The 12913-nt window shown below is 44.9% G+C and overlaps 1 protein-coding gene across 2 annotated transcripts in view; it reads right to left on the bottom strand.

The window, feature by feature from the left end:
* The window catches only part of adamts6 (ADAM metallopeptidase with thrombospondin type 1 motif, 6), a 338642-nt gene that overhangs the window by 115441 nt on the left and 210288 nt on the right, over positions 1-12913 (bottom strand). For both annotated transcript variants that reach the window (XM_078548849.1, XM_078548859.1), the window contains exon 12: positions 6710-6817. In XM_078548849.1, coding sequence (XP_078404975.1) covers positions 6710-6817 — 108 coding nt within the window. The remainder of the gene's footprint in view (positions 1-6709; positions 6818-12913) is intronic.

The following is a 12913-nucleotide window of genomic DNA, read 5'->3' as shown; positions in this document are numbered from 1 at the left end:
ACAAAGGTGTCAGGGGGTAGGTTGGGGGCGGGGAAGGGAGTACAGGGGGAGGAGGGGTAACGGGGGAGAAGACGGCAACTGGGGAGGTAGGTGTAAGGAGAATGTAAGGTGTAACGGAATGAGTTTGGAGGGGGGAGGGATGTGGAGAAGGGAGGAGGTCCAGAGGGAGGAAGGAGTGCGGAGAGGGGAAGGAGTCCAGGGGGAGGAAGAAGTGTGGAGAGGGGAGGGAGTCTGGAGGGAGGAAGGAGTACATTGAGGGGGAGTAAGGGTGGAGGAAGAAGTAAGGCTGGTGGAAAGAGTCAGGGGCGGAAAGGACTAAGGGTGGCGGAAGACGTAAGGGTGTCTGAGGGAGTCAGGAAGGGAGAAGGGGACTAAGCAGAGGTGGGAGTCTGGGGTGGAGGGCTAAGCGGGGGTAGTCTGGGGGAGGAATGGGTCTGTAGTGGGGGATATCCAGGCAAATGTGCAAGAGAGGACTCTGATGAGTCCATGACTGCCTCCTGGGGAGCGAACTGAGGGTGGGCGTGCTACGAGGAAATGGTGAGAATGACCGAGGGAAGAGTGAGGTGGTAGGGTGGGAGGGTGAGGGTTTGATGGTAGCTGTGGAAGGGATGGCAAGGGTGGTTGGCAGGGACTCAGAGGCAGACACAGACCCTGGGGTGGGAAGGAGGAGGTTGTGGAGGTAAACATGGATGGGGGTGGGATTTCTGGGAAGGAAGGGAACGTGCACGTTCACCTGGACATCCCCGAAGATAAAGGGTTATGGCTGGTTGGTCATGGAGGGGAGGTGAAAGGTGATGCCAGGGGGGTCAACAGTGATGGGGAAAAGAAAATCGGTGACTGAGGGAGGGAAAAGGATGGCGGAGTGAATGAGGAACTGAATCATCACCATCTAAATTGAAAGTGAAACTAGAGTCGTGGTGGGCGAGATCAGGTGCTGCATGGGCGTGTGCTCAGTGGGTGGGCAGAGATGCAGATCAGCTCAGATGGACAACTGAAAGTGACCCCAGGAGGCAACATTGAAAACGCTCAGGATATTGAGGTGAGTATGATTTGGGAAGGATCTGTGTGTGTGGGCGAGTGCTTGCACAAGGCTCCGAAAGGCCCTGTACCCTTATCTCCCTCCAGAATCACTTGTTGGCCAGCTGCTCCCTCTGTGGTGACAGAGGATGAGGTTGAGGGGCTGACAGGTAAAGTGGACTCGGAGGAAGAGGACAGCCTCTGAGTTTCCTGAGTGAATAATCCAGGGGTGTCCAGCTGCTGCTCCTCCTCCGTTTGGGTGCCCGAGGGCCCCGGCCTGACTCCTTGAGGGAAAAGGAAACCTGGACGGATGTCAAGGTGCCCCATTTCCCCCTTATGTTGCCACTGTAGGGACTCACCCATGGCTCCCACGATGGAGTGCAGGTGTGTGCGCATCTCCGCGTTCTGCTGGATCAGGGTCTCCATGGTGTCCGCCATCCTCTGCACTCCTCTGACTAGAGTGCCGCTCTGTTGAGGGCTTCCAACAGCTCTGCATGATGTTCCCCCGCCTTCTGCTGAGTCTCCACAATGAGTTGAAAGGCCGAATCCAGAGGTTCGTCATCTGACTCAGACCTCACAGATGCCTCTTCCGCTGCAGTCCTCTGAATGCCAGGGAGCTCGACTGAACCTGCCTCCTCCTGCTGTGGACACATGTCCATGCGATGACCACCAGGTTGTGAACCCGAGCCTGCTCTAGATCTAGGTCCCACCGAGGTGTGTGTCTCTGCGCTGGTGCAGGGTGTGGGTAAGCCTGTGTGACAGGTCTTCCAGGCTGCTTATTTCCAGCTCTTCAATGGAGGAGATGTCCTCTTGGCTGGAGATGAGGACATGGATGGAGTTGAGGGACTGGCTGGCTGAGGGTGTTGGTCGCTTGGCAGAGCTCCCTGGGAACCAAAGTAGAGATAATTAGTGCATGTCAGCAGAGCCAAAAGCAGGAGAGAGAGCACTCACATTTGCATTGAGAAAGGGATGATGTGATGCAGGATCCTCACGAGGGTGTTTGCCATCGACCTCACCATCACCACAGGCACAGTCCATGTCCTCACCAGTCTGTGCGATGGCACGCTCCTCAAACTGAGTGAGGGGCCTAATGTGGGCCACACCACCCCCAGTCTGGGACCTCTTCGTGTTGATGTGAGCCAGCTTCTCCTGCATGAAAACAGATGGAGAGAGTGTGAGCAGGACATTTCGTACTGTGTGGAATGTTTGTGTGGTGAGCGGAGACATGGACGGGATGAGGATGCGAGCTCCAGAGGATATGATCCTGATGGAGATGTGAGGGTGTGTGTGAGAGTTAGTGGTGTTGTTCCTTGAGGTGTGAGATCCCTGTGAATGGGTGATGGGTTTGTCAGTGTGTGAGCTGAGAGTGATGAGAAGAGTGAGTTACCCTGGCGGAACGGATGAGACCATTCATCCTGTAGTGGCACTGGGTGGCTATCCTCTTTTGCAGAGCATTGGCACTGACCACCGCTGCCACTGCCTCCCATGCTGGATTGGTGATGCTGCTGCCTCTCCTGTGGCCAGAGTGGCATTGAGGACATCATGGTGGGCCTCTATGGCATCCAAAAGGCTCTCGAGGGACATTTCACTAAACCGGGAGGCTGCAGTCTTTTTGCCTTTTGGGGCCATCCTGTCTTCTGTGCAGCAGTCCTGGGCTGGGAACACTGAGAGGTGTGTGCACGGCTGCACTTTAAATGTGGCGCCCGTCGTGATGAATTGCTGGGGTGAAGAGTGGCGGGTGAATGGGAGCCTACCTGACATCGAAACGGTTTGTTTCTTATGAATGCATAATTATGAGGTGGGTTTGGGACAATATGGTGTGAGAAGCCGCCATTGCGGCCAGTGGGTAAAATGTAGTTTTCCCTGCCTGCTACCGCACATAGTGCAAATCTGGGACGATTCCGCCCTGAGATAATTAAGGGATATGGGGATAATGTAGGAAGGTGGAGATGAGATAGAAGATCAGCCATGATCTTACTGAGTGGCAGAGCAGGCTCGCAGGCCTTGCATGGCCTGCTCCTGTTTCTATTTTTTATGCTCTTATGTCAAGGCAGTTACTTTCTGGTTTTAGCCCTTTGTTCCTCCTTGAGCTGTTGGGTTTCCTAGCCAAAATTAGTTAAAAATAGAATGAATATTAAAATGAAGCCAGGCAACTACATTAAAATATTTGCTTCCCTCGACTGGATTGGTCACCCACCCTTGGTCCTATCTGTTAAAATCAGACCAGTGCCTGTTATAGATTTTTGCATTTTAACATCTGACATGACCCCAAGCTCACCTGTTTATCGGAGGTAAGATTCAGTCCATAGGTTTTATTTGTAAGTTATGAAATATGACTGGTGATTGACAAGTTGTCAGTGGTTTTTATTTTACAGTGAATTTTCTTGGTCAAAAACCTCTTAATAGTTGCTGTAAAAACAACTAATCAAATCTTAAAACCCTATTCAGGTAGTTATAGAGGAGTTATTGTATAGTGAATCTCATCATATATTTGCTGCAAAGGAAGAAAAGCTTGGCCTTATACCGCACCTTACCATGTCCTCAAGTTACATCAAGCAATTCATAGCCAATCGATTACTTTTGAAGGACTGTTTTGGGCACCAGTGTTAATTTAACATGCCCAGCAAGAACACAGCACATTTGGGTCCAATGGCCAATTTTACAAAATAATTGCTCCAATGATGCTGAAAATTGTGCGAGGATAAATCGAAGGTCCAACCCAGGCATGTTAGGTTAAAACACAAGCAACTGTAAGCAAACTGGGCAAGCAGAAAGCTCTTAAAAAGCAGCCTGCTATTGGCGTACCCCCCCCACCTCCCAACCTCGACCCCCCGCCATCCCCCAGGATTGCACTGTCCAGAAATTGGACCCAATTTTCAGATGTAAAACGAGATCAAAAATGCAATAACTCCTCCATAACTACCTGAATAGGGTTTTAAGATTCGGTTAATTGTTTTAACAGCAAGCTGTTCAGACCAAAGTGGGAGCTGCAGTTTTGTGATGGAGAAAGAGAGGGTATATCAACGTGGGGGGCTGCTGAATTGCCAGTGCAAGAGGGCCTCCCATTGCCCCATCGGTTTCTAGAGCCTGCCTTCCCTCCGTAAGTGGATGGCAAGCCCGCTCCCTGCCATTAATAAGTCTGGCCCTTTAAAAATCTGGGTGGCCAAGTCTGCATCTCGCTTATAGGGTCAGGGTTCAGAAGTGAACCGGCAGCCAGATTCCTGACTCAGAATTGAAATCCCAGGCCTAGGAGCATGCACGAAATCCCTAGGTGCAAGGATCACTCAAAATCGTGCCTCAGCTCTCATCAGCAAATTTCCAGAAAGCTGCGGACTGCTGTTGGGTTCCAGAGGCAGCTCATCATAGAGTGTACTGGAATTCAATTTTGGCCGGCTACCTCATTGGCATCGGCCCTGGAGTAATTCCTGAGAGAGGGTTAGGAGAATAGTAGGAGTGATCATTGGTCAGCAATAGTCCACAGTGGTGCTGTGGAGGCAGGAAGTCAAATAAAAATTAAATCTGCCTTTTAGTTGTCAGTTGCTGGTTAGACCATGCAGTCACTGGAAAACCTGCGAGGAGAAAGCCTGGCTCCTGCTCCACACAGCGCTGACTAATCTTGCAGAGGGATTTTTAAACAGATGTGCAACACCCATTAGCATAAGCCAGTGGCCTAACACCTGTTCAAGGAAGCCATCCAGATGGCCGAATAACATCTAAGGCTAATACGGTGTCTTGAAGAACTTCAGGCATCCTTGGGGCATGGGACATTGTCCTATGAAATTGGTCACTGGCACTTCTTACAGCAGGCTATTCAGACCAAGGTGGGAGCTGCAGTTTTGTGATGGAGAAAGAGAGGGCATATCAACGAGGGGAGCTGCTGAAGAAGAGATACGTTTTTTTTTTATATTTAAGATGGCCACAGCTGGCTGGCTATGATCATGGAGAGACAAACCCTCCACGGACAGGCCAATGGCTGCAGCTGTGGCCAGTTGGCCATCGTTGAAGTAGGTGGCAGGTCCCTCGTGGGATTAATCATGGCCAACTCCCACTTTCCTCCCATGTGCCTGCCATGTGGCCTGGGCCGATGTCTCTTGCCCACATTACTGACTGGAAATCCCAGTTGGAGTAGGAATGGGACCTTAATAGGCCCTGTAATTGGGCTAATTGTCCTCAACTGGCTGCCCGCCAACCTGGCCTCTCCAAAAATGTCTCAGGTCGGGATCATGACACTGAACTGGCAACATGAACTAATCCTGAACTGCTTCTACAATCCAGTCCCTGGTGTTCCAACCATTTCAGGCCTGCAAATGAGCCTAAGAAATTTTCTAGGCCAAACTGTTTAGTTTCACTGCACTTTGAGGTTCCATCAGAAACATGAGAATGCAGATCATCTCTTCCAGTCAATTTGCTATACTCAGTTCCTTGTTCCAGTGTACACAAACCCATTTATTTACTTACATTTGCATTTTAATCACATTTGTCATTAAATTTGTTTGGAAAATTGTTAATAAATTTCTTGTACTTCTTCAATAAATTTTTCCAGGCTTTGATAAGCTTTCCGAGTTTCATATCCCAAGACCTATCTGACATTTCTCAAAGTCTGCCAGCGCAATGTTTACCCATGTCCTCCTTGTGAAAAGGTAAATAAAATTTGAGGTGCTGCTTCCAAAAGCATTAAAATATTACAGAAAATATGACTAATGTGCAAAGTTGAAGAACAAGAAGAGAAGATTGGAAGGGAAAGCATTTTTTCCAGTTTGTTTATACACTTGGTCTGGCGATATCATTAGTTATGGTGAAGCGGCTTCAATCATTTTCAAAAAGACAGCTGCCTGCCAGGCACAGTTCAAGTACTACTAAACTTTCAATAACACTATATGCCCACTGAAACGCACACTGCACCGTAGAGAGTCCTTATAGCTCAAAAAAGTAAGCAGGAACTATTGTGACAGAATTAGGACAAATATAGAGCCCAAAATTGTTGACTTGGCTTGATTCAGCTAAAACTTGGCCTAATCTGATATTGCTTTTGTCTCCTCCTCATTTTCACCTTTCCATATTGTTACTGAAGGAGAAAGGGAACAATCCAAACTTCTCTAACTCCAAATAAGGAAAAATTCAGTTTTGGCTCAGACAGCTTGCACAGCTTAAATTTTAAGAGATGGGCTTGACCTGTTGTCATGATTCTGCTTTCACATCAAGATGTGTCAAAACTTTAAAACTATCTCTATTACTTTTACTTCCAGCTTTATTCACAATTGAATCTGGTGTGGTGTAAAAATTGGTGTGTAGAGGCTGTCATATTACATGCTTATCTCTTCAATTATGTGCATGAAGACCAGTGGAAACAGTTGCTGAGATCGATCTATAATCCTTATCCTATCAGATTTAAAAATGCATTGGTGGCATCTGATGTTGATTAGTTGATTTCTGTTTCTTAACATGTATGTGTAACTTATTAAATGTAACAGAAATGCTTTACTACAAGCAGTCCAAACATATAGCACAGTCAGTACTTCAACTGAGAAAAGCAACATCACCCTGGGTGAAAACCTTAATAGAGCTCTGTTGCAAATACATTTACAACCATGTGAATCAGTCAACTGTTTCTCATTATGGCAATGGGGTTTAACGTACTCTTGCAGCATTTGTGTGAAAGTTCTGAGCAAACAGAGTTTAAAAGGGTACTTACCCCCTTTTCAATAGTTCCTGTCTGGCACAGGGTACCTTCAGCAGCAGGAATGCTGTTGGTCACACATCGATTGCTCTTGCTAAGGCACCAGAGCTCTCTGCACACTTCCTAGGAAAGAATGCAGTGGCAAGTTGATCAGAATAAAGTTTTTAACACCAGCAGCCACATTTTTATTGTGCTGGTGCCACCAGCTGTAAATGTGCTAACTGGTGATACCACCAATGTAGACTTGCCAGATTAAATTCAGCAGCCAGTAAGACATGGTATTTACAAATTGTCATCGGTCTTCAGAGTTCAGTAGAATGTTTAGCAAAGCTCTGGGTCAAAATTCAACACAATCTGACAGTATGGCGCAGTATCACTCGTAATGTACTTGTTATCTGGAAACAAACCAATTACATGGCTTAACATGTCATGGAATTTTGAGCATAAGTGAGTTACACACATAACTCCAAAATATAATGATTGTCACCTCAATCTTTTACATCCATCTATTAAACATTCAATCTGAACAAGCTGTTCCCACAAAATTAGCCATGCTCCCAGCTCTCAATTGTGAGTACTACAGTTGCGCTTGTTTGGGGTAGATGTGTCAACATTGTTCAGATTTTATTTCATTCACAGCAGGAAACAAAATGAATTTACTGCTCTTTTAGTTGCAGTTTTTTATGTACTTTTATAAAATGCATCCTCACTGCAACTTACAACATTATTTGTTGCTTTTATGGTGAAGTATAAGTGACTTAAAAATTTAATATCTTTCCTGCATGCGGTTCTTAAATATCCTAGGGTAGAAGGTCGACTAGGGCAGTCGCGCAAAATCTGTGATATCACACCGGCTGCCTGTTCTACACATTTAATTCCATTGACTGCATGCACCTGAATATCGGGTGCTGTGGATAATGGGTGGTCAAATCAGTGTATTGGAGAAGGTGGCTAGAGAGATAGTGGATGCACTGTTATTTTTCAAAATTCTATGGATCCTGGAAAGGCTCCTGCAGAGTGGAAAATAGCAAAGGTTTAAGAAGGGAGAGCAAAAACTGAGGACAACAGATCTGTTAGTTTGACGTCGGTAGTGGGGAAAATGTTAGAATTTATTATAAAGGATGCAATAACTGGACACCTAGAAAGTAATGGTAAAATTGGGCAGAGTCAACATGGATTTATGAAAGGGAAATCATGTTTGACAAACCTGTTGGAGTTTTTTGAGGATGTTACTTGCATCATTGATAAAGGAGAACCAATGGATGTGGTGTGTTTGGATTTTCAGATAAGGACCCACAGAGGAGGTTAGCAAACAAAATTAGAGCATATAGGATTGGGGGGTAATATACTGGTATAGATTGATAATTGGTTAACAGACAGAAAGCAGAGTGTAGAAATAAACGGGTCATTCTCAGGATGGAAGGCTGTTACTAGTGGGGTACTGCAAAGATCAGTGCTGTTCACAATCTATATAAATGATTTGGATATGGAGACCAATATTTCCAAATTTGCTGATGACATAAAACTAGGTGAGAATGTGAGTTGTGAGGAGGATGCAAGGAGGCTTCAAGCAGACTTGGACAGGCTAAGTGAATAGACAAGAATGTGGCAGATGGAATATAATGTGAATAAGTGTGAAGTTATCTACTTTAGAAGAAAAAACAGAAAGAGAGAATATTTCTTAAATGGTGAGAGGTTGGGAAGTGTTGGTGTCAAAAGGGACCTGGGTGTCCTTGTTCATGAGTCACTAAAAGCCAGCAACAATCAATAAGGAAGGCAGATGGTATGTTGGACTGTGTCACAAGGGGATTTGAGTACAGAAATAAAAATATCTTTCTGGAATCGTACAGAGCCTTGGTGAGACCACACCTGGAGTATTGAGTACAGTTTTGGTCTCCTTATCTAAGGAAGGTTTACTTGCCATAGAGGGAGTGCAATGGAGGTTCACAGACTAATCCCTGGGATGGTGGGATTGTCTTATGAGGAGAGAATGAGGAAACTGGGCCTGTATTCTCTAGAGTTTTGAAGAATGAGAGGTGATCTTATTCAAACTTACATAATTCATGCAGTACATGACAGGATGGATGTAGATAAGATGTTTGCCCTGGCTGGTGAGTCTAGAATCAGAGGACACAGTCTCAGGATAAAGAGCAGGTCATTTAAGACTGAGAATTTTTTCACTTACAGGACAGTGAATCTTTGGAATTCTCAGCCCCAGAGGGCTGCAGAAGCGCAACGATTGAACATGTTCAAGACATAAATAGATAGACTTCTGGAGACTAACGACACCAAGAGATATGGGGATAGCGCATTAAAGTGGCTTTAGACCATAAGACCATTAGAGGTAGGAGCAGAAGTAGGCCATTCGGTCCATCGTGTCTGCTCCGCCATTCAATGAAATCATGGCTGATCTGATAATCCTCAGCTCTACTTTCCTGCCATTTCCCCATAACCCTTGATTCCCTTGCTGAATAAAAATCTGTCTATCTCAGCTTTAAATATACTTAATGACCCAGCCTCTACAGCCCTCTGTAGTAAAGAATTCCACAGATTCACTACCTTGTGAGAGAAGATATTCCTCCTCATCTCTGTCTTAAATGGGCGACCCCTTACTCTGAGATTATGCCATCTGGTCCTAGACTCTCCCACAAGGGGAAACAACCTCTCAGCACCTACCCTGTCAAGCCCCCTAAGAATCTTTTATGTTTCAATAAGATCACCTCTCATTCTTCTAAACTCCAATAAGTACAGGCCCAACCTACTCAACCTCTCCTCATAAGAAAATCCTTCCATACCCAGGGTCAATCTAGTAAACCTTCTCTAGACTGCCTCCAATGCCAGTATATCTTTGCTTAGATAAGGGGACCAAAACCGTTCACAGTATTCTAGGTGTGGTCTAATTAGTGCCTTGTATAGTTTTGGCAAGACTTCCCTATTTTATACTCCATTCCCTTTGAAATAAAGGCCAACATTCCATTTGCCTTCCCTATTACCTGCTGAACTTGTATGTTAGCTTTTTGGGGGATATATGCATGAGGACTTCCAAATCCCTCTGTGTTGTAGCTTTCTGCACTCTTTCTCCTTTTAAATAATATTCAGCTCCTCTATTCTTCCTGCAAAAGTGCATAACCTCACATTTTCCCACATTATATTCCATCTGTCAAGTTTTTGTCCATTCACTTAACCTGTCTATATCCCTCTTTATATCATCCTCACTGATTGCCTTCCTACCTATTTTTGTGTAATCTGCAAACTTGGTGATAATACATTCACTTCCCTCATCTAAGTCATTAATATATATTATAAATAATTGTGGCCCTAGCACTGATCCCTGTGGCACTCCACTAGTTGCAAGTTGCCATCCTGAAAATGCCCCCCTTATCCCAACTCTCTGGGTAGGATATTGAGTTCAGCGAGTGGGAGGCGGGGTAGAATGCCTGACGTCACCCCGCGTCATTTCAATTTTCAGGTCAGTGGGGGCGCAGCGGAATCAGTGTACACCCGCCGACCTGTCAACGACCTATTGAGGCCATTTAAAAACTAATTGAAGTACTTAAAGGACCTGCCCGTCCAACCTTAAGGTTGGTGGGCAGGTTGTGAGCCCTGGCAGGCTTCAAAAAAAGCATGAAACCTCATCCACTGGCAGGATGAGGTTTCATTTAAATTTTTTAAAAATTTAATCGAAATTTAAAGTGATGGATATGTCCCAACTCATGTGACAGTGTCATGAGGGGACATGTCAGGGAAACTCTATTTTTCTATATTTCACATTTTTGAATTTGGTGCCGATCTCCCTGAGGCAGCACTTAGCCTCAGGGAGATGAGTGCGCTCTTTTGCACGCATGAGCGAATGAGTGCACTCTTGGCTTAGGGAATCCACCCCCCCAACCTACAAAGGGAGCGCATAGCGTTTCCTGGTGGACGTCACGATGGCCGGGCCTTAATTGACCCTCCCACATAAAATGGTGGAGCGCCCCCAATCGGGGGTGCCGATCGGAGGCGTGCCCGCCCCTGAACTTCCCCCCCGAATGGGGGGAAAATTCTTCCCTCTGTCTACTATTAGTTAGGTAATCCTCTATCCATGCTAATACACTACCTCCAACACCATGGGTTTTTATCTTATTAAGTAGCCTTTTGTCGGTACCTTATCAAATGCATTTGGAAATCCAATTATGTTACATCTACTAGTTCCCTTTTATCTATTCTGCTTGTTACCTCCTCAAGGAATTCTGATAAAATTGTCAAGTGTGATTTCCCCTTCATGAAGCCATGCCAACTCAACTTGATCATATTATGCATTTCTAAATGCTCTGCTATTACATCCTTTATAATAGACTAACATTTTCCCAATGACAGATGTTAAGCTAACTGGCCTATAGTTGCCTGTTTTTTGTCTCCCTCCCTTTTGTCAGTTTTCCAATCTTCTGGGACTTTTCCAGAATCAAAGGCTTCTCGGAAGATTACTACCAGTGCATCCACAATTTGTGTAGTTACTTCCTTTAATATCCTAGGATGCAACCCATCAGGTCTAGGGGGCTTATCGGCCTGCAGCCCCATTAGCTTCCATAGTACTTTTTCTCTAGTGATAGCTATGGTATTTATTTCCTCCCCCCCACTTTTACCCCTTGATTATTTAGTATTTTTGGAATCCTATTAGCATCTTCTACCTTGAAGACCGTTGCAAAGCATTTGTTCAACTCCTCTGCCATTTCTTGGTTCCCCATTATTATTTCCCCAGCCTCATTCTCTAAGGGGCCTATGTTCACTTTGGCCTCTCTCTTCCTTTTTATATATTTAAAGAAGCTCTTACTGTCCCTTTTTATATTACTTGCTGGTTGACTCTCACCCAAGTTTATTTTTTCTCTCTTTATTCTTTTGGTTATCTTTTATTGGTTTTTAAAACTTTCCTAATCCTCTGGCTTACCACTAATCTTTGCCACATTGTATGTTTTTTCTTTCAATTTGATACTATCCTTAACTTCTTAGTTAACCATGGTTGGTTTACACCCATCCTAGAATCCTTCTTCCTCACTGGGATGTATCTTTGTTGTGAGTCATGAACTATTTTCTTAAACGCCTGCCATTGTTTATCAACCGTCTTTTCTGCTAAACTCCTTTCCCAGTCCACTCCAGCCAAATCTTCCCTCATTCCTTTGTAATTACCCTTATTTAAGTTTAGCACAGTTGTTTCCGACCCACGTTTCTCACTCTGAAACTGAATGCTAAATTATACCATGTTATGGACACTGTTTCCTAGGGGTTCCTTTACTCTGAGATCATTTATTAAACCTGCTTCATTACACATTACCAGATCCAAAATAGCCTAATCTCTGGTAAGATCCACAACATATTGTTCTAGGAAACTGTCCCCAATACACTCTATGAATTCTTGCAAAAGCCTACCTCTGCCAATTTGATTTTCCCAATCTACATGAAGATTAAAGTCACCCATGATTAATGTACTGCCTTTTTTACATGTCCCCATTATCTCCTGATTTATTCTCTGTCCTACAGTATAGCTACTGTTAGAGGGCCTATAGACTACTCACACCAGTGTCTTCTTCCCCTTGTTATTTCTAAACTCCACCCATATGGATTCTACATCTGCCGATCCAAGATCATTTCTTGCCATTGAACTTATTCCATCTCGTACTAACAAAGCTACCCCACCACCCTTTCCTTACTGCCTCTCCTTTCGAAAAGTCACATACCCCTGAATATTTAGTTCTCAGCTTTGATCTCCTTGTAACCACATCTCCCTAATGGCCATAAGATCATACCTTTAACGTCTAGAAAGGGGATAAGCCAACCATCAACCGCTATTTGTGCCGTTATTCATTTATTTTGTTCTGAATACTACGTGCATTTAAGTAAAGAGCCAATCATTTTGCCTTTTTACCATTTTCCCCCCCTTTTGACCCTATTTGCTGCTGTTTTTTTTATGTTTATACACTCTGTCCCTTCCTGTCATACTCTGGGTATCAATACCTAAATAGTTGCCCTGTAATGCTGCCATATCCTTTTGCTTTGTAAGCCTACATAGCCCCGCTCCAGAACTCATCCACCCTTCCCGCTATTTAGTTTAAAGCCCTCTTGACAGCCGAAGTTATTTGATTCGCCAGGTCACTGGTCCCAGCATGGTTCAAGTGAAGCCCATCCCACCGGAACAGCTCCCTTCTACCCCTGTACTGGTGCCAGTGCCCCGTGAACTAAAACCCA

The sequence above is a fragment of the Cetorhinus maximus genome, chromosome 1 (genome assembly GCF_964194155.1).
Source record: "Cetorhinus maximus chromosome 1, sCetMax3.hap1.1, whole genome shotgun sequence".
NCBI classification, from domain to species: Eukaryota; Metazoa; Chordata; class Chondrichthyes; order Lamniformes; family Cetorhinidae; genus Cetorhinus; species Cetorhinus maximus.
Note: the sequence above shows the minus strand (reverse complement) of the source record. Positions and strands in the feature narration are given on the sequence as shown.